At 33.3% G+C, this 21,892-nt stretch overlaps 1 protein-coding gene across 2 annotated transcripts; it reads right to left on the bottom strand.

Annotated features, from left to right (window-relative positions):
* Positions 1 to 3,520: 3,520 nt before the first annotated feature.
* Positions 3,521 to 20,476, bottom strand: LOC137828984 (CLIP-associated protein-like). 2 transcript variants are annotated; one of them, XM_068635773.1, is made up of 21 exons: positions 19,839 to 20,476; positions 18,279 to 18,434; positions 18,114 to 18,176; positions 17,533 to 17,601; positions 17,214 to 17,379; positions 15,972 to 16,133; positions 15,026 to 15,123; positions 13,844 to 13,918; positions 13,701 to 13,769; positions 13,537 to 13,622; positions 13,347 to 13,464; positions 12,689 to 12,787; positions 12,253 to 12,607; positions 10,321 to 12,101; positions 9,560 to 9,661; positions 9,074 to 9,178; positions 8,808 to 8,882; positions 8,663 to 8,731; positions 8,468 to 8,536; positions 7,747 to 7,848; positions 3,521 to 3,926 (listed from the first exon to the last, which is right to left on the bottom strand). In XM_068635773.1, exons 1-21 carry the CDS (start codon positions 20,169 to 20,171, stop codon positions 3,765 to 3,767), a joined length of 4,314 nt encoding a protein of 1,437 aa, XP_068491874.1. In that variant the 5' UTR covers positions 20,172 to 20,476; the 3' UTR covers positions 3,521 to 3,764. The 2 variants fall into 2 exon arrangements, with proteins under 2 accessions (XP_068491874.1, XP_068491876.1); XM_068635775.1 differs by lacking the exon at positions 19,839 to 20,476 and adding an exon at positions 19,477 to 19,575.
* Positions 20,477 to 21,892: the final 1,416 nt, after the last annotated feature.

Below are 21,892 nucleotides of genomic sequence, written 5' to 3'. Positions count from 1 at the left end.
CCCAATCCTTTCATTTATTGCTTCCTACTTCTAAGGGCATGCTTTTGGAAGAGTTTTCTCCTCAAAACATTTTGAGAACAAATTTGAAATTATGCTATCATCCTTATTATCTTACATAGTACTTTCCCTTAGACTGTTTTTTGCCTTTATATGTCTTTCATGCTTTCTTGTAATTTCAAACTTTATAAAAAAAATGAAAGTTTATGCTAAGCTATAGTCCATACAAGATACAACAACTTCATTTTTATAAATAACATTTTACTTTTAGGTTGAATAGTTTATTTCAAAAAATTGTACTAAGGTATGATCCTGCAAATAGTATTTCAAGATCTTGTCCCTTTCATGTTCTTTCATATGGTTGAAAACCTGTATAATTGTTCACAGCTCATCAAATTGAATAAAACTTGGGCTGAGGATCAAATAATCACATGTGAAAAAAAAAACAAAAACTTAACTAATGCTAATATTTTAACATTGTATGCATAGTGACTACAGGACTCTGAATTTTGATATGGATTTTGAAATTTAAAAGTAATAGAGCCCAATGCATGATACATATCATATGTCTTTGCTGAATTTTTTTTTAATAACCTATGGTTTAAAGTAATGTCCAATGATTAATCTCTATAAAATAATTTAATGGATTATTTGAGTACAATATCTCCAACTCATTTAAGGAAATTCAGATGAATGATTTGATAACTCTATTATAGCATTTTTGTCATGTGCATAGATAAAATGTAACTCTTTTCTATTATAAGATAAAAAAAACTAAAATATATCACTTTTAAATACAATGCTCTATTAACTTACATTTTTTTAATATATTAAATAAAATTTAATGGTCAGTGTTGGAGATCCCACATCGACTAGAGATTAGAGCCTTTCATTGTATATAAGTGGGTGCAAACCTCAACCCTATGAGCCGGTTTTATGGAGTTGAGTTAGGCTTAAAGTCCACTTTCGTAACAGTCAGGTTGTCAATTAAGTAGAATTAACATATATTTCTACTGGAAATGAATTCAGAGAGCGTACCCGAAATCGAGACATGAGCAAAACTCATATTGGAGAAGAATATTGGAAAATCTACTCATCAGTAAATATGCTTTCAATTGGTTTTCAATAAGAGAGGGAAGTCCACCTGAAAAAGACTCTATGATGCTTAAGCAACGCTCAAAGAGGGTGATAAGTGCATAATAGTATGAGACCTAAGAGTATAGAATATGATATATTGTACTTCATAGATAGATATTACTTATAAATCTTTTTTGTGACAGCATCAAGATTAACCATTAATGATCATTTATTGCTTTATAAATAGTCGCTTATCAGTAAAAAGTTCATCGAATACGTCATTTTATTCATATTATCATTGATGACAATGTGAGTTTAATTATGAGATGTATGTCCGAACTATTTGTCATTCTTACCTTTATCACGGGTAGCCACATTATTGGTAAGAGTTTCAAGATAACAATAGTTTTATATGGTTAATGTGTAGTTTTTTCTAATATATATTTTTTGTCTATGTACACATGCCAATGATAGTTAAATTTTGTGTAAGATGTAATGCATAGTTGTTTAAAAAAAAATTATCATCTAAATCATATATTGCTTCAAACCCTGTGAAATGCTACCCATGTCACGGTTTGATATAATGATATTCTACAAGAATTGCAGCTTGTTGTGAAAACTTTGGAAGACAGCCATCGTTATTAATCTCAGGGGAGACTTGTCCACGACTCTACCAACATACTTAAACATGGACTCGTGGACTTGTAGTGAATGTGGATGACAAACATTTTCACACTTTGGACAAACATGCAATTTGAGGGAAGATTACGAAGAGCAACACTACGTAATAGGGGTACCAACTACTAAAGGCACAAATATTGGATTACATAGGTCCAGCATATTTTTGTCTTCTTTTCTGGAAAAAGAGTGTACAACATTTTTTGTTTTGGTCCACAGTTCAACACTTCGAATGTGTCTTTTCGTTCCTTTTGTGTTTTAGTTATTTAATATCAATTAAGATGAAAACAGTTTCATTATTCCAGTGCACCTTGGTTGTCTCTGAGTTTTATTCATGATTTTTAAGTTGGCATGGTGCAGTGGGCATTAGAAATTCGATGAATCGCTGCATTACTAGACTCGTTTAGAAAGGAATTTAGATCGGATCTAGTAACAAACCTGCGAATCTGGCTTCCAAAATTTGAATACATTTATCAACTAAATTAATATATCACGCTACAGGGTGGCATGTATTAAAAAGGGATATCTATATTCATTCTTATATGGTTTTATAACATGATTTCCATTAATATAATTTGAATTATATATAATATTAAACTTTAACACCGTTTCCTTTTGAAAATTACAGCATGTTTATTAAATGTTTACAGAAGGAAAAAAAAAAAGCAAAAAGAAACTAGGTAAAATTATAGTATATGAATGAAGTCAAATGAGCCTGTTTCATAGAGTTAGTCAATTAGACTTAAATTTCACTAAATAGTTAGTGAACTAGACTTAAATTTCACTAAATATAATGTTAGAGTCATTAAATGTCTATCTTCATCAAGATTTAGGTACATTATGTCACCTGAGATATCGAGTTTCTCTTGATTTTCAGACTATGTGAGAAGGTTTGTTGAAGATAACACATCACTAAAAATAAGACCAATTTATTGTAGATAATTAATTAGAAATAAAAGCTTAGTTAAACTTAAACTTTGTTTCCTTAATACTTTGAAAATCACAGTACGTTTTAATTAAATGCAGACACACGTAAAAAAGCAAAAAGAAAGTCCTATTGTCACAATACATAAATGCTCACAAGACCCTAAAGAATTTATGACATGGAATCTGAACTGCTTAAGCAATCAAATTGCAATGTTTATAAATGAACATTGATTGAACCTGCAAGCTTATAAAACAAAATTAACTTTCAAGATTGAACTTGAAATATTTGAGCAAATTTCAAGAAGTACAGAAGTTCGAATTACAAATACATTTACATTTAAGCTGAAACCTTAAAAGCCGAAGGCAGAAACCCGTCAGATTTCAATAGGTGTATAGATTGGTCATAATATTGGACTTAGTGAATTCATTTCGGAAATCCATGGTTCGATTGATGTATTTACTTCATCAGTTTAGATATCCACTCCTCCAAAATTTGAGTGAACCATGAAGCTCAAAATGGGTATAGGCCTTTCTCTTTTCCTTAGTACAACAGAATAGAATCCATAACCTTAGCAAGACCCTTACACCCTCAAGATATTTTTTAGATAACGTGCAACTCAAAAATAGTTCTTAAATTGCAGAAGTGCAGCTTTCAACGACATGTTTGATGGTACTAGATTTTGTAAAGTAATGCACTGCATCATTTTTATTAAGATAAAAATAAAAAAAATAAAAAAAAATAAAAACTTTAATTAAAGTGACAAAAATCTCAAAAAGCTGCGTACCAAAAAAATCGCATAAAATATAAAACTTATGCAAATGAACCAAAGACAATGAGTCCTTCTGGAAAACCATTTAATATAATCAAATAATGTAAATTACAATCGCACTGTATTCCACCACCAGCACTCACCAAAACTAAGATTCATTGGCAGGGGAAAAAGAAGACAAAAAATATAGGACAAAGGCGGGGAAAGAAACACAATGAAAACCCACCGAAAAAATTTAATGCACGCAATATACAAAATACACAGCAATGAATAGAAAGGCACTCAAAACCAACGAATTTTCATCTGAATGAACCGCTAGACTTGAGTTGTATCAATTGTTTTTCCTGTCCTTGCCTGTGAGATTCGATTTGCATAAATGGTGACCAACTTCAACTGTGTGCTATTAAGCCCTTCCAAATATGGCAAAAATGCTTTCCCAAGCATGATATAAATATCCACTAGACAGAAAACAACGGTCTGTACCATCCACCATTAACATTAAATGAGAATAATGAAAGAGACCAGTATGAAAATGGAGAAACAAGAGAGCAAAAGCATTCGGACAACTTCTAGTAATCCTCCAATTCAAACAAACTTATCTTGCAGACAAAGTCATATTAATCTAATTTGTTCCTCTCAGGTAGAAGTGTACTTTGGAGAATAAAATACATGTATAGCCATAGATTAGAAAATAGTTGCTGCGATTTTAAAAACTTAATAATTAATCACATGCTCAATTGTTGATTTTAAAAACTTCATACATTTGCATATATTTTATCACATACTCAACTGTTGATTTTCGAATCAATGGAATATAATATAACTGCACTTTATCGTCTAAAGTACATCCCTTCAAGGGAGAAGAGTTATTAAAACCATGTTAATCACCTCTTTTGTACAGTATTACTGTTAGAATAATTTATCTTGGTTATATAACTTGTTTACATAGGTTAAGAAGTCTGCCCTAAAAGGCTGTTTTGCTTATTAGCATTAATTACCTAGATATAATTTTTCCTTGTACCGCTTGGTATTCCTAATGTAATTTTCTTTTATAAATAACAAAGATCAACCAAAAGATAACCAATCTCTTAAGCTCTTTTTATCATATTTTCAATCTTAAGTTGACATCAAAGTGGTTCAATCCCCTCTGCCAATTTTGTGGTTGTCCACTGCGGTCCGCCGTCCACCATCATCCTCTGAAGTTGTTGTCTCTCCCTAGTCATTGTTTTGTTACAAAGAACATCTAGTCTTACATGTTCCCTTCGTTGATTCATTGATTTCCTCTCCTAAAATTCCCAACCTAAAAGCAGGTTTTAGCCATTCTCCTCCTACCAACTCCACACCCTTTACCACCTTCACCACCTCTCATTACTTACCAATGGCAAATACAAGGAGTTGATCAGTGTACACGGTGATTCTACCTCGTGCCCTTCTCCATCACCTACCCAAACCATAGCTCCAAGTAATGAAGATTTCCACTGGATTGTTTTTCGAAAAATTACTTGATCTACATGAAATCCTCATTATATTTACAATTTTTTGAGCCATCATCAATTGTCCCCTTGATATGTATCTTTTCTCTATCTTTTGTTCACAATCCAAGAAACAAATGAAACACTTGTTCATCCTAAACGGCGACAAACCATGATTATTGAAATGCAAGCTCTTGTAAATAGTGGCATGTGAGAGTTAGTTCCTCTTCCACCCAAAAAGGCAATTCGACAGGTCTAGACCGTCAAAGTAGGGCCCAATGGTCAAATAGATCGTCTTAGGTCTAAACAGCTAGGAAAGGAGTATACTCAAAAATACGAACTTCATTATGGTAATACCTTTTTCTCTTTGGTCAAGAATACTATTTTTTTACTCTTCCTAGCTATGCCAACCATTTACCATAGGCCTCCCATCAATCAAATATAAAAAATGTTTATCTCCATGGTGACTTAAAGGAAATCTATATGGAGCAACCTTTTGGCTTTGTTAGTCAAGGGAGGGAGTTAGTTTGTAAAGTGCACCAATTTCTCTATGGGATCAAACAATCCAACAAACTTGGTTTAGGAAATTTAGTCACATTGTGAAAATTCTCAGAATAAAGTGTAGTGAGGCAAATCATTCAATTTCTTGTCACATTTCCCCTAGTAAATGTGTATGTGTTTGCTTCATCATGTATGTTAATGACATAGTTATTACAAGAAATGATAGTGCCAAAATCTCCCAGCTGGAAAGACATTTATGCAGCTATTTTCAAACTGAAGACCTCATATGGCTAAAATAATTTTTGGGTACTAAAGTAGCTTGATCAAAGGAAGGTATCGTCTAGATATCTTGAACGATACATGACTAATTGAGTGTAGGTCAATTAATAGCCCTGTGGACCCTAATCAAAAGTTAATGACAACATAAGAAGTTACTTTTAGATCCATAGATACATAGAAGACTTGTTGAGAAGCTCATTTACCCATGATTACTAGACCTGGCATATTTTTTTTGTTGGGGTTGTTTGTCAATTTATGCAAGCCCCTCATGTAGATCACTAGAATATTGTAATTCATATTCTCAAGTACTTGAGAAGGCTCCAAGACAAGGATTGTTGTATGAAAATATAGGAAATACCCAAATTTCCAAGTAACATGATGTTGATTGGGCAGGGTCCTCTATAGATAAGAGTTTCCACTATTGGGTATTTGTATCTATAGAAGGCAAAAAAATATTTGCTAAAAGAGCAAGAAACAAAAATGTGGTTGCTCAATTTAGGCTTGAAGCTCAGTATAAGGCAATGCCTTCACTCACATACAAACTTGTGTTGATCAAACAAGTTCTCCAAGAATTGAAATTTTGTGAGATTCATCAAATGAAGTTGTTTAGTGATAATCAAATAGCACATCACGTTATCTCTAATTTTGTGTCCCAAGAAAAAATCAAACATAGAGAAATTGACTGCCATTTTGTTTGAGAGAAATTATTGCCGAAAGAAATTAGTGAATTTATCAGCTCCAGTGATGAAGTTGTAGATTTTCGGCAAAGTATTTTAGGGGACCACAAATTGAGTTCATATGTTCCAAACTTACTGAATACAATCTATATGCTCCAACTCAAGGAGTAGAGTTAGAAGAAGTTAGTTATTTTCTTCTACAATACTCTGTAAAGCTGTTTGTTTTTGCTACAGCTTATCTATCATATAGGGTCCAAGGGTGTAGGTTTTCTTATCAACCTTTTGTATTTCAGACTTGGATGGTTTTTTATATTTAATAGATCAGGTGAGAAGACATCTCAAGCTTGATTCATCTCTTAATTCATTATTCTAGAATGTTTTTATGTTTGCTATAGGTAGCCTTTCTGTAATTTTGTGATTATTCTCTCCTAGTAATAGGTTATTCACACTCTTCATTTATCCACCATTGCAGGGATATTTGGATTTTGGATTAGGTAAGGGGCACAGCCGATTTGAGTGTCAATGCATGAGAAGTAAAATGGATTACGGCATTCTGCCACTTGAATGTGGGCAAATAGATTACAATAACAAAATAGGAGAACCTTTATTAGTTCAAGCCAAGGATATATTAATAACACCTTTTAGTGCTAACAAATATGCATACCCAAGATAATTGGGTACATAATTTAACTATTTTTGTTACCACAATATACTTGGTTAAGCTCCACCACTGGCCACGCTCAAGTATAATAGGGAAGATGATTGTGTTTAGTGTGATGAGCACACCAAAACTTAGCATGGCCACACAAAGTGATAAGTAATCAATATTAAGGTGTTTAAGCTTGCATATTGCCAAGCCAGATATAAGCATGGCCATGGCAACAAATATTTAAAAATTATAAATAGCTAGATTCAATCAAAACAATAAATTTTTACTCCTGTGAAGATAGGGTTTAGAGAATTGAAACTTGAGAAATCAAGTCTTGATTCTCAATCTCTAATGAAGTTCATTTCACCATCTCCTCTCAATTTCACCTCTTTCTTCATGTGTAATTAGTTCTAAAGGTCAGGGGCTGATGACTCTGAATCTATATTTCTTGTAATTTGGATTCTTTTGCATCTTGATTCCAGTTCTTTTCTTTCAATTCATGTGATTGCTTCCACTCTAATTCTTCTATTCTATGGCTTTTGATCACCTATATAGATACATTCTATATTCACTCAATTTTGAAATTGGTTAGCGGATTGGAACTGGGAGTAAATCATCAGTTATTTATATACTAGTAATTTTTTCAACACCAAATATTCATTAAATATATTGAAAAGAAGGACCATTAATTCATGATGCAAACAGAATATCTTAAGCACCTTGCGAACATCAGCACTCTGGTTTCCAAAAGCTTCAAACAAAGCAGGCAGAAAAGAGGGTAACTGGGCCATCAGTTCCTCTTGAGAAAGACGCCCCACAAGCTGAAAAAGGCATAATATGAAGTTAAGTATGATTATGTTCATGAAAAAAATTTAATTCTTGCACAAAAATGGAAACTTCGTAAGTAGTACACCTACAAAATGATACAAAATTAAATTCAATATGTGCTGGTGATATGATATATTCATTTTCTACCATCACTAACTAATATCATATTATGCTTTTCCTGAGAATGAAAATGACAGACTAGGATATAGTCAATATAAAGTATGACATCACAACTGCCATTCATCAAGGAAAGAATTGGGGTATTGTGTATTCGGGACAATGTCAATTTAAGTTCATAATTAAAAGAAATGACTTGTTTGCTGGAGTAAACAAGAGGTACCTAAGCTATATACATAATTTAAAGTAATCAAACAAGTAGGATACTTCCAGGATATGGCTTTAAAAGCAATAGCATAATGATATTGGATGAGCACAAAGGGGATTATTTCCCTCTTCTGAAGAACCGTTGCGTCACAGAACACTACCAGAACAGAACAAGGCTTTCTAAAAAATGTGTATATTAGAAAGTAGAGTTCATTAAAAATGAGGTTTTCCAAAAAAAAAAAACCATCACTTCAAGCAAAACTGAAAATTGATTCTTCAAGACAATACCTTCGTTAAGCAATTTATGCTAGTGACAAGAGTTTTCTCATCCTCAGTAACCAGTAGAGGAACAATAACCTGAAACATTTTCAATTGTCACATCAGCTTTAACTTTTATGTTAATAACAAATCCTTGATCCCTCCTCCAACTAAACATTTTACAAGCAGTAAGGATGAACAAAGAGTAGAAAAATCAATACATACACTTAAACATCTAAACGGATCATTCTGAGATAAAACACTGGTGAGGCATTGCTCTGCTTTGTTTGAGACCTGAAGAAGGGATGAAATTGCAGAGATTGAAAAGAAAGGAATTATATAAAAACACAAAAAGGACAAAGTTGCCTACCTTGGGAACAATATCCTTTGCAACATTAAGCAGTTTTTCAACAACCAGCTCAACAGAAGTCTCCATGGCATCTTTCTGGAAACGGTATACACAGCAATAAAACAATCTCTTATTATCCAATGAAAAGAATATGAAGAGACATACATGCAGTTGCAAGTACTCGTATACACACACACAGAGATATATGTATATATGTATATATATATATATATATATATAAGTGAGGGCATAATCCAACAAAAGATGGCACACAATGGAGTAAGAACCTGGTTTTTAAGCATTTCAACTATCAGAGACAGAGCAATCTCTCTGATTGAGGAATCTGAATCATCCAGCACTTCAAGCACAACTGTCAAAATCTGATTGAAGTACTGCAATTACACCATTTAACTATATAAATATACAGACTCTCAGTAATGTTCAATAAATTAGTGATTTCCTTTTTTCATAATCACAACTTCTCTAACTATTGATCTAATAGCCAATAGCAATTAAAGAATCAGAAGAACTCACTATTATACAACTGATTTTTTTCAGAGAAAAATGTCACATAATATTTTAGAATATATAGAAAAATAGCATTGTAGAATACTAATATTTGTCACCAAATAAATAAAATGGTATGAAAACTGTAAGAAACAATATTAATTTTTTTATGAAGTTCAACAATTAAATCTTTCAAATCAAGTACAATTGACAATCATATAATTTAGGGATAGGAAGGAGACAGATACTCCTCGAATTAAAAGTACCAGAGTCCAAACGGAATGATCATTAGCTATAGACACTTCAACTAGCTGTTGAAGTGCAGTCTGCTTGCTCAAAATAGGGCTTCCATCACCCTCACTGCATATCTACACAAAATCAATACTATATTTTAGTGAAGAGAAATCTAAGATATAACACCTTAATAAATTTAAAGAATGATTATTATAACATTAACCAAATAGTGATGTCTCTCTAAATAGGCTGACTGAACCAGAAAAATTTAAACAAGGGTGCAAATACTAAGATATAACTCTCTTAATAAATTTAAAGAATGATTATTATAACATTAAAATAGGCTAGCTGAACCAGAAAATTTTAAACGGGTGCTAAATACACTGGCCACCACTTGTTCTTACACCATGACATAGCTTGACAGCTTGACACGAGCTCTTGCCTGTTATCTGTTAGTTTTGGATTTGCTCCACCACCTTAGACAGCTTTTAACCCATTACCAAAGAGATTGTTTTCTCAAAATATATGGTACTGTGCACACTTACCTGGAGTGTGATATCATTAACTCAGCATAATGCCAGATTTTAGGGTTTGCATCTTTTTCTGTTTTGCAAGAGATTTTGTTGACTTTTAGGCTGATAAAGTTTTGCTTTATATATTTTTCTGATGTATCTCGCAGCTCTTAGATCATAATTTATCCTCCCCCATAATTAACTACGCTTTTCATTCTAATGAATTACTTTTTTCGAAAAACAATTTCAGTACCAATCCATTTACAAGTTGCATAACTCACCATATGAAGAATCTGAGGAATACTGGGTCCAGTGTCAGTCATGTAGTTTACTTTCACACCTTCAACTGACTGATGATTATGGTTCAATTCAGAGGGATATTCTTTGTCAAGTCCAAAGTCTTCAGCAATATTTAAATATTCTGATGACATCAGACCATTAATATCCAGATCAGATGATAGACCTTCAAAATTCATGCTACTGTCTACATGTCCAACTTGGCTAGTTTGAAAGCCAAAGTTTTGACTCATTGAATTGACTGTATAAGCAAGATCTTTAGTTTTTAAACCAATAATACCACTATTAGAATCAGTATGTTCCTCAGATTCATCAGAAGCTGCATGGCCAAGATTGGCTTTAATCAGAGAGGAATCTTGGGAACTCCACTTCCTGCCACCATCACTATCCAGTGAACCAGCTGAATACCTTCCAATGTAATGAGCTTTCCTAGACAAACCAGTATATCCCTCTTCAGAGGATGCTCCCACTACATCAGATGAATCATAGGAAGACTTGGAACGTCGCTCTTTCTTGTTCTGCAGATAATTCATTAAGTCTACTTCAATCCGAGGGGTGCGCTGTTTAAGGGCTCGTCTCAAAGAATTTTGTTCGTCAACTGACAAACTAAGAATAAAATTCAAAACTGCGGATGAATCAAAGTGAGAGTACACCGATATAATGCATGTAATAGCTGCTTCTTTAAGTTTTGTATTTTTATCGTGAACCAACGGAACTAACTTGGAAAGCCATAATTTTAGAATGCCAGTATTTGCAGCACCTTCTGGATTCATTGAATGCTTGTTAAAGGAACTTACTGCAAACTCAATAACAGCCAATTTTGCCTTTGGAGACCTTTGCTCATCTAGTGCACGTAGCAATGCAGGCAAGAGAGAGTCTATGCTGTATGTTTTGCTAACAACTTCCAAATTCATTGAGCAGGCTTGCCTAACTAGCTCTTTGGGGTCAATTAACCGAGAAAACACATGGGGTAACATCCGTTCCATGTAGCCCTCGAAGGGCTTTCGACATGCCAGAATAATATCTGCAAGTGTGGAGAGAGCAGCCTGTGCAACTTTATGATGGGGATCATCCAAGTGCTGAAAAAACAACTTCATTACCTTCTCAAAATTCTGGACTACCTCTTGAATTCCCTTTTGACCTTGCTGCAACAAGGAGTGAAGATAATTAAAGGCAGCAACCCTAGCAGACCAGTCAGAACCTGAACTAAGCCCTTCACTCAGAGCTTCATGAAGAGATGCTGGTCCATCTGCATAAATTGACATCTCTCCAAGAGATAATTGGCTATCATCCAAACTCCTCCTGCTGCCAGCAGAGACACGTCCAGCTACATTCTTTCTCAATAGTGGCCTCTGGAAATTAGGCACATAACTATTCTGTGAGTCCCTAAAGTTGGCATCCCTGTAATGGGTATCCATATACTGCCTATCTACGTTGGGGTTCATATATCGTCTAGTGTCCCTGATGTCACTATTTTCATCAACAGAACTTCTTTCTTGTAATTTATCAGAAGCTCTTTTACTTGAGTATGATGAATATGCTGATAAAGGCTCAATACCAACATTAGTACTATATGATAACCTGCCAGAGTCTTTGGAAGCTTGAATTTGGGTAATTATGTCAGACAAACCCAAACCACCATTGCGGTTGCTACCTTTATTGGCACCAGAAGCAGTTGACTCCGTCATTAAAGAGTTAGTCAGATGATTAGATGCCGAGACAGCAGCGGGGAATGGTGGATCACGAGATGAGGGAGGGTCAACTCCTGCACTAGGGGCAATAAGAGATAAATTTAGCTGCTCACAAAGTTTAAAAACCATACCATACTATACCATACCACTAACTATCATCAATTGTTGAATGGCAACTCCATACAAATGAAGTGTATTTATTAAACAAGTAAACTTATTTCGTACCTAGATCCAAACTCGAAGACCGGAGAACAGATGAACCATGCTTATCAGACAAATCCAAACCCCTAAGCATGCTTTCAATAGCAGTGACCTTCTGTTTGCTTGCATGCAGCACACTTTCCAAACTGCGTTCAGTACCTTTACCAAGTGACTTGGCTTGTGAAAGAACGCCAGAGGCAATAGAAGTCCCTGATGATAAACTTGAACTTCTATCCATTGCAACAATAGCAGAAGTTCCATAACCAGTTAGACTAGAGGGAGCTGAAGCTTGACTAGCCATTGATACCAATGCACCTCTATCACGAACAGAAGGTGATGCATGTCTCCTATGCATTCCTCCATCTTCTTCATTTATTAACTGCAAGTTATGTCCACTTTAATAAAACAAAAATTTATCAACAAAATAAAGGACAGATAACACCTTTGAATAAACATATACCCTTTGAATAGCAGGGTCAAAGGATGAAAACAGGCGGCGGGAACGTTCTGGCCAAGTCTTTGCAAACATTCTGTAACACATCCTTGCAGTTGACCGCACCTGTCAAGTTTAATACTGTAATTATTTTTATGCACACACAACTTGGCACCAAAATGAAATATGTTAAGTCAACAAATGTGCTGACAACAGTGTAATGTAGTAATCATGTCATTTTGGACACCTTTCCTTCCAAAGTTAAAATTATTAGAATTTGCATAGAAAATGATAAATAAATAGATATAGGCAAACCAGGTCCAAGTCACTGATTCCAAGTCCATAAGAAACAAGACAACTGAAGATGGTGTATCAATTCAACTCAATCCCTCTTGAGAATACATCTTTGTACAGATATGTTGGTCAATTGATTATTTAACATTACATTTGCAAGAAACAAAATATAAAGAACTTGCATTGCAACAATTAACAGCAAATCATAATAGGTTTTCTTCTCCATATGTTTTATTGTGCAAAGTTTCAGAATTTTTATAGGGCAAAGCCAACCAACAAATTCTTAATAGCCAAGGAAAAAAGAGCACCAGTGAAAAGCTAGTCCAAGTAGAAATATGTACAGTTAATATTGATCAAAAACATCAAAAAAACCCTAGAATTATGGGGTTACCTCACTCATTGCATCTGAAACACAACACCTTATCATATCCTCATATAAATCAGCCGATCGTTGTATTTCTGCTGCATCAGGCCAATGTTCTAGAATCAAAAGAGCATAATCACAACACCTACAATACAAATGATATTAATTAAAAACCAAAATGTTCACACATCTATCCCAGATAGTAGATAATCCATACCTTGCACGAAGTACAGCATTGCGATCATTTTTTGCACAATCAGCTATCCGAGGAAGCACACGAGCAACTTTGCAGTTGCGCAACATCTGGAAAGTAGAGGATAAAAGTCACAACAGCATACACAAAGTCATATGTGCAGAAAATTAATGAGCATACCAAATTACCGTTTTTATGCAGTTATCTGCAGATTCTGCAATTACAAGCACAGTAATCACAACTAGCTTCAAAAGGACCTGTTATCAGATAAAGTATTAAGATTTTAGAAATATGTAAAACATGATCATCATAGACATAATATTGAACTTACTGGTATGAATAGTTCAGCACATGCTTCAAAATCACCCAAGAGGTCCTTTGACAAAAAGCATAATAGATGGCAAACCTAGAACAAAGTAAATAGCAAACAGAAGGTATCCATGTGTTAGTAATAAAATTATAAAAGAGATTGAGCATCAATAATCATGCTTACTTCCAACAAAGCATTTTTATCTAAACTACACTACCCATTCAAACATAAGGAGTGGAAAACTAAGAACTTTCAAGCCAATATTCTGGGTTAAGTGTGGACAATGCAGAATCCCAACTACCTTGTCCGTAACTTAAATTTTTTTATCAGTACAAGAATCAAATTTTTTGACACCTTGCCCACAAAAGATCTGACACCATATGCAAACTAAAAACATATTATGCCCAACTCAGAGTAGGGTAGCTCAAGCATCATAAGGGATAGGAGTGTTCAAATGACTTTAATAGAATTAAATTTTATAAAAACTGAACTAAAAAATAATTCAAACAAACTAAACTGTTTTTTGGCTAGCTTAACTACATTCTACATTTTTTTAACTGAACTATTTTTTTTTCTTAAGAAATTGAAGTAATTTAATCATCTGAATTGCACTTATATTACACACAAGAGAAGACAGAATTTATCACTCCATTTCCTACGAGTCAAATCCATACATGAATTCATTTACTAATGATGTATATAAATATATGGAAGGAAACAAATCATTACTGAAAGGTAAAGTTTTCACCATATGAGCATAGAAGATACTGCCATTTTTTCCTGACAGTGCAATGTAGTTATTAATCTATTGGAATGCATTCTTAATGTTGAAACAACTATTAACAAACAATTTATTACTTCAAGAAAAGGTAGTGAATGATTACATGAATATTTTTTCACCTTTCGTGGTAATTTAAGTAGCGCACTGAACTATTCTTTTAGCAGTTTATTTTAGCAATTAAGTTTCTAGAAATTGAACTGAAAAAGTTCAGTTTAGTTTATAATAAACATAGACCCGTTTTTTTATAGTTTAGTTCAATTCAATTAAATTTTCTTTAGTTCAATTTAGTTCTTTTGAACATCCTAAGGGGTCTTTGCATATGTACCAGCAGATATGAAATCTTAACATCCTTCCTGAAAATAAAAACTGCATTTCACTTTAAGAAAGATGGATAACAATAACCAATGAAAATGTCAGTGAACCTGCTTCACAATGCTAGACCTTCGATCTGACAATTGTGTGCTTAAAGGCCCAACAAGCTGCTTCAGGAGTCCAAAGAAACATGGATAATCAGTAGCACCTGGTATGCAAAATATTCAAGAGATATGATCACACGTGCCACAGACAAACAAAATAAGTTGCATTGCATTTTAACATCTCAGTGAAAATTACAATACAACAACGGCCTAGGTAATAGTAAAAAAACATTTTAAACAATAAAGCAAAGCAGAGACTTCAAATAAATAATTAAAATTTAACAATGCCAACTCTAAACTCTTACTAATTTAAAGTGCAACAACCGTTTAAGCCCCCCTTTCTTTGTGTAAATAAATATAATCTCAAAAATTTACACCTCTAAGCCATTCATAATTCTATACTTTATGGCTCCCATTCATAGAGCTATACTTTATGTCCCCAAACCACAACTTTCCGTCCATATTTAAATTAGAATTGGCATGTAGAGTCTAGCTTAGCACCATAAAACTCATTCGGAAAGTGAGGATGTCCAAAGCTTCATAAACTTTATTTACGTAATAATAGTATCCATTGTGGGATCTAAATTAGCTGAGAGTCAATGTCCCAACGGCTGCACACTACAAGTGTTTCACTAAATTTTTCCGATCAACACTTTAATTTCCATTATTTGATGCAATAGTTCAGTTTATCACAAACTCATTGAATCCACCGCTACAAGTAAAATCTATGACCAATTCCCGAAAGATCACCATAAACACCCTTCACAATGACATCATGGTAAAGATATACCTACAACAAATGTGATTTCCCTTTGAAACAAAAATAGCAAAAAGGTTTTAAGATTAGATTGAGTATATAAAATTAAGTGTGTGTGTGACATATATATATATATATATATATATATATATATATATATTGTTTACTCCTGAAAAAAAACTGGAATACACCAACCTCCCAAAACAAGACCTTCAATTCTTTGCATGGCAGCAATACGAATTGACCAGTCCTTTTCTGGTACAAGGGTAGCTGCAATCTTATCAATTTCTCTTAGTAACTCCTTCTCTGAATACACCTTGATCGGGTCTATGACTTTCTCTGTAACATCACCTTCTCCTGTCATATTTAATATTTAATACAAAAAAAGTGAGCATTATGTTAGAATATATGAAAAATATCCAATAGTATGTTGATTATAAGAATAATTTAGAGTATATTAGACTATCTCTTAGGATTAGTTTTAATAGTTCCTCAATATCTTATGATATGTTTTCCTATTTAACTAATTTAGCTAGTACTGTAATCTAGTATTAGTGTGAGGGTTAGTACTTTATGCTCCGATCGTGTTCAAGAGTATTTTTCAAAGTTGTTTCCCTGTTTCCTCTCTCAATAACTATAATTTCCACACATTTAATAAAGTACAGAAAAATATAAAATATATGACTAATAAGAAAATTGTACGTGTAGATAGCATACTTGACTGATTAGACACAGAACAATAACAATATATATTGTTGAAAAAATTTCAACATTCAAACAAATGAATTCGTATGTTGCTTATCTCTTTGAATCATATAAATCAATTTTCCTGGATCAATTTTATTTCCACTACCAAACTCAAAGAACTTTTCATTTGCATTTCAATATCATGTAAATCTTCCATTGAAGAAGTTGAAAAATAAAAGCCCTTTGATTATCAAAAGCAGTCAGATCCGAGAATCACCATGTAATCTAAGGTGGAATCCCATTGAGCATGCAGGCTAAACTTGTGAAATACCCCAAAAACATGCAACCTAAAATATCCTAAATTTGGACCATAATCACCACAAATTGTTGATTCGAATAGCATCTTTATAATCAAAATTTGAAACTTTAGCAATTCCAGCATGATAGAAATGTTCTGTTTGAAAATATCACAAAGTATATCAAATTTCGTATGCAAAACATAAATCTGTTAGTCTTTCTTGATCTCAAACGACAAAGTTTAAACATATGATCAAGTACTAAGCTGATCATAACAAACGGGAAATAAAGAACAATTGAAGAGCAAATTATAAGGCATATAGGCTATAACAAAGCAATTATGCAGGAGAGAAGAAAAATTCATAGATAAGGTATGAGCCATACTACAAAATATACATTGATTTTAAATTAGAAAAGAAAGATTTTGCAATCTAAAAATTATAATATGCTAACCTCCAAAAAGAGAGCTCTCCCTTGATGAACTTTTAGCCTTTGGACTACTTTTTTTGGGATTAACACCCACCGGCTTAATTTCCCCAGCAGTATAACCACTAGAAATACCATCTGAAGATTGAACTTTTGGTTGAATTCCCTCTAGTCTAGCATTAATAGCTTTCACCTGATATCATTGTAAGTCCAAGGAAGAAGAAAATTAAAATCTCATGCCAATTGATATGAAAATGTTAAAAAAAAGGTCCTTCAATATCAAAATTATAGATGTAAAACAGATATTCATGAGTGCAACATATTAAATAATGCAACTTAATGTTACCAGAGATGAAGGAAGATTGTGACGCTGAAGTTCATCACGAAATTGGGACCCAGCTTGTGCATACATCTCCTGTAAGAAAAGAGAGAGAGAATATTAAAGGAATGTACTGAGATTCTTCTTAAACTTTAAAGCCCTAACCACTATGCTTAAGTATACTATATTATTATTCAAGCAGCCTTTGCCTAATTTATAATGACATCAATATCAATCAAGTATTCAATTAAACATTAGAAAAAACTAATCCAGTTATACATAATTGTTCATAATTGGAATAAAACAGAACTCCAAACTCTTGAAGAACAAGGTTGCATCTATTCTTAAATTTAGAGCCATGTCAAGTTGGCAAGATGCAGGAGTTGAAAAGTATGAAAGGCATCCAAGCACTTGGAAAACCCCCCTTCCTAAAAAGCTAGTTATCATGATGAAGAATCAGGCCACTTAAGCACTCCACCAAACATTCAATATTACTTGTAGGACCTAGACACTCAATAATATCCAAGTCCCTGTTGTAGTAGCACACTGAGAGCCGACACTAATATATAACATGTAAGCAATATAAAATGACAACAAGACATATTTACCTCAATGCACAAAATAGCAGCTTCCCTGACAGCAGCATTCAGATCATTAAGCAACTGAAGAATCTGACATTGGTCAGTTTTGAAAAGGAGTTAGTATCACATTCAAGAAATATCGAATGACTAAAGGACATATACTGTTTTGTTAGTGAAATTCAATGAACATACAGGAGGAAGAATAGCACGTTGAAGAGGAAGCTCAGTCGCTGAAAATAGACCAATAGCAGAAGTGACAGTTCGCGCAAATTCCTCTCGGATTCTCCAGCTTTTGCACGTCCAAGCAAAGGACCCTGCTCTTTCAACAATTATTGTGGGAGATGAAACCTGAAAATAATAATAAAAAAAATCTCAAAATAAAAGGAAATTTAACCAAACACAGAATTTAAATCTGCAACAAAATCAGCCCATGGGAACAGTAAAATTTCTTCACATTTGGATGGAAATAAATAAATACCAAAAATTCACATCGAATCATTGTAAATGCACTGAAGCTTTTTCTCCTAGGGTAAACACAGAATTGTATTTCAATTTCCAAAACAAACACTCAAGGCACAATAAGGGCACACAGATAAATAGATTCCAACATGAAATTTACATGGATTAGCCATGCAAGACTCCACTTGTTTGGCAATATATCACAATAACGAAATTGCAACACTGACATTTTGCAATGAGCCGAGCACTATGTTCAATGCATAGCAATCATCTACTCTAATAGCTTCCAGCTTAACTTGTTAATTATTATAGACCTGTCCTAATTCATAGGTTATTTTAAAAAGTAGGTTTGTCTATAGCATTTAATATTGTTGAGTGTTAAATTAATATTGTGCCCAACGAATTTCAATGTTTATAAACATTTTAAGCTCATTTTAAGCTGATTCATTTTAAGCTCATTTTAAGCTGATTCATTTTAAGCTCATTTCAACACGCTATTTTAATCTTATCAAAATAAACTCTTTCTAGTTTATATAGATAAGCTTTAGAGGACTCAAAATTATGATATAAACTCTCATGTGATAATTGAATAAACTTACAGCCTGTCTACTCAAGCATGGCCTATATCAATGTTTACTGACAATGGCTACTATCATATAATTGAAATTCACTCACATGTAACTGTTAGCACCACAACATAACCTATGTTATAAATCTCATGTTCAGGATCTTTCATTCATCGAACAACCTACTAGGATAACATAAGGAAGCTATGACACTGTGGCATTGGACTCCAATGACACTAAAACAAAACGCTATGACCGCAACAAAAACTTGAGAGATCCTCCAGTTAAGCGCAAAATTCTGATCAAAGTCTAGTGATATATTTAAAAATAGGAAGTCAAGTAAGAGTCAATAAACTAGTACTAACCTCAAATCCAAGCAATCAATGATCCCCATTTCATTTCTTTTGCCAGAAATGAAGAAGAGTGAAACGTTCATGCACAATTGATAAGATTTAAATACCACGAGCTTCCTCTGCGTACACTCAAAGTCTTATTCCCCGATCTCACTTTTTCAACCGACAACCAACTTTATTGATTAATTATTATTCACACTCATCTCTACTCACTCATAGCACTCACTTTTCACTTTCCATATAACAGATTCGGAGATTCTCTACTTTGCAAAAACCTCAGTTACCTAAATCTCTTCCTTCCAAGGTTTCGCAATCACGAATCACTAACAGATACACATACATAAATAACAATTCCAGGAATAGAAGGTATTTACCTCCATGAGAGTGAGCAATAGGCGTCTGGCGGCGTCGCGGACAGGCTGTTTGGCGTCGCCTAACCGTTCGACGACGGCGGGAACGAGCGCATTGAAGTGGAGCTTGAAGTGGTCGCCAGCGCGAACGGCAGCGGAGTCGAGCGCCTGAAGCGCGCCCTGCGACACCTTGAAGCTGCTGTCCTTCAAGAGATCCAGGCAGCATTCGACGAGCGAGGCGACTTCGGCGGAACTGAGGCTCCTCCTAGAAGCTTCGAGAACCTCGTGGAGGCGCTCCACGCCGGCCATCCTCTCCTTGGCGTCCTTGGCGCGTGCGAGCTCAAGCGCTTCCTCCATCGCGCAGCGTTCGGATCTTTCGCGGCCGCGTTCAGATCTGGAACAACCGTTCCCGGATTCAGCACCGCATGGAGAGCAGTAACGGCGCCGAGAAGCTGCGAAATGCAAATGAATGAAAATGCAGTGTAAATAAAGCGAATGTGTGATTTAATAGTGAGAGTGTGATGGTGGATTTGGCGGAGGAGTGGAATTGAGGGAAGAGCTTGCGGTAGGAGAGAGAAAGAGGGTGAAGGGGAGGAGTGGGGACTTGAATTGACGGAGAAGGAGGAGGTGGTGGAAGATGATGAAAATGATTTGAAAACTATGTTTATGGGTTTCTTCTCCTTCCAAAATTAACCATTCCATTTCTTCTAATTTACCATCTATACCACTGTTCACTGCTTTTTCCTTTTTTTACTATTTTTATATTAAGGTAAATCTAAAATTTAAAACAAAAACCAACTAAATCGTGTTTTACTAATCTCGTCTATATTAATTATGTTTTTTTATTTTTTTATCATGTATTTTATATTTATATATGTGTGTGTTTTTATAAAGATAGTTAAATATATTATTACATTAAAATTAAGTTGTAATAAAGTGAGATTTTTTCTTTTTTTTCATTTTTTACATTTTTTATTATAAATGGGAAGTTTTTTTAAGTTTACTAAGGAGAATAAATTTTTTTAATAAAAGAACAGCTTTTATATAAGAAAAAAAGTGTATACAATTAAAAGAAATAATAATTAAAAAATAATAACATATAAATTTAAAAATTCTTAACAATAATGTATTTGAGAAAAATTACTATAATTGAGGAGGTGTATTTTTTTATTTGATTCATGAAGTTAATTTTGCTCTCATTTATAAAATTAGACTTGGTGTATTTAAAAGATAGATTCATATTACGTTTAATTAAGTTTTTATCCATATGATTTATATTTTTTTATTCTTTAATTTTATTTTCAAAATGGTCTCTCTTAATTTTTAAATTTTTTCTTTCATTTTAGTCTTTATTATTATGACATCAAAGTGATGTTAACATGTGTCACGGTATCACAATGTCATGTTGTTAAATGTTATATCAAGACCGCTATATTATTGCAACAGTAGAGGAACTAAAAATGAATAAAAAAATTACATTAATAATTACATTAAAAAATTATATATTCACACACATATATATAATAATTAAATATTATATATAAATATATATATAATAATTAAATTTTACATATAATATATAAGTTTAATTAAAGTACAAATATTAAATTTAATAACCATAGTTTTTTCAATAACCATAGAAAAAAAAATAGATCCGAATTTGATAATTTAAATAAGTAGAAAGTGTTATTCAATTAAACATTAAACATAAATAAATGTTTAAATATATATCATTTGTGTCAACTTAAAATTATTACTCGAGTTGGATACTTAAACTAACCAAAATCTAAGTTGTTGCGATTAATTTAGTTGATAACACTATATAGAGCAAAAAGACATTGTTTTCAACTTATAGTGCTTGAAGTACCTAGTTATGTGCAAAAAAAATATCTCAAGGCAAAAAAGTGTATGGAGAAGTGCATAGTACAATACAATATTTTCAACTATATTTGTTATAGAGTTCTTCATTTTCTCTATTCTGATACTACAGATATATAGCATCAATCAAGAAAAAATTTAGTTGGTTGTTCTAAACATGTTTTTAAAGAGTTTCGTAAGAAAGTATTTTTACCAAACAT

The sequence above is a fragment of the Phaseolus vulgaris genome, chromosome 7 (genome assembly GCF_000499845.2).
Source record: "Phaseolus vulgaris cultivar G19833 chromosome 7, P. vulgaris v2.0, whole genome shotgun sequence".
NCBI classification, from domain to species: Eukaryota; Viridiplantae; Streptophyta; class Magnoliopsida; order Fabales; family Fabaceae; genus Phaseolus; species Phaseolus vulgaris.
Note: the sequence above shows the minus strand (reverse complement) of the source record. Positions and strands in the feature narration are given on the sequence as shown.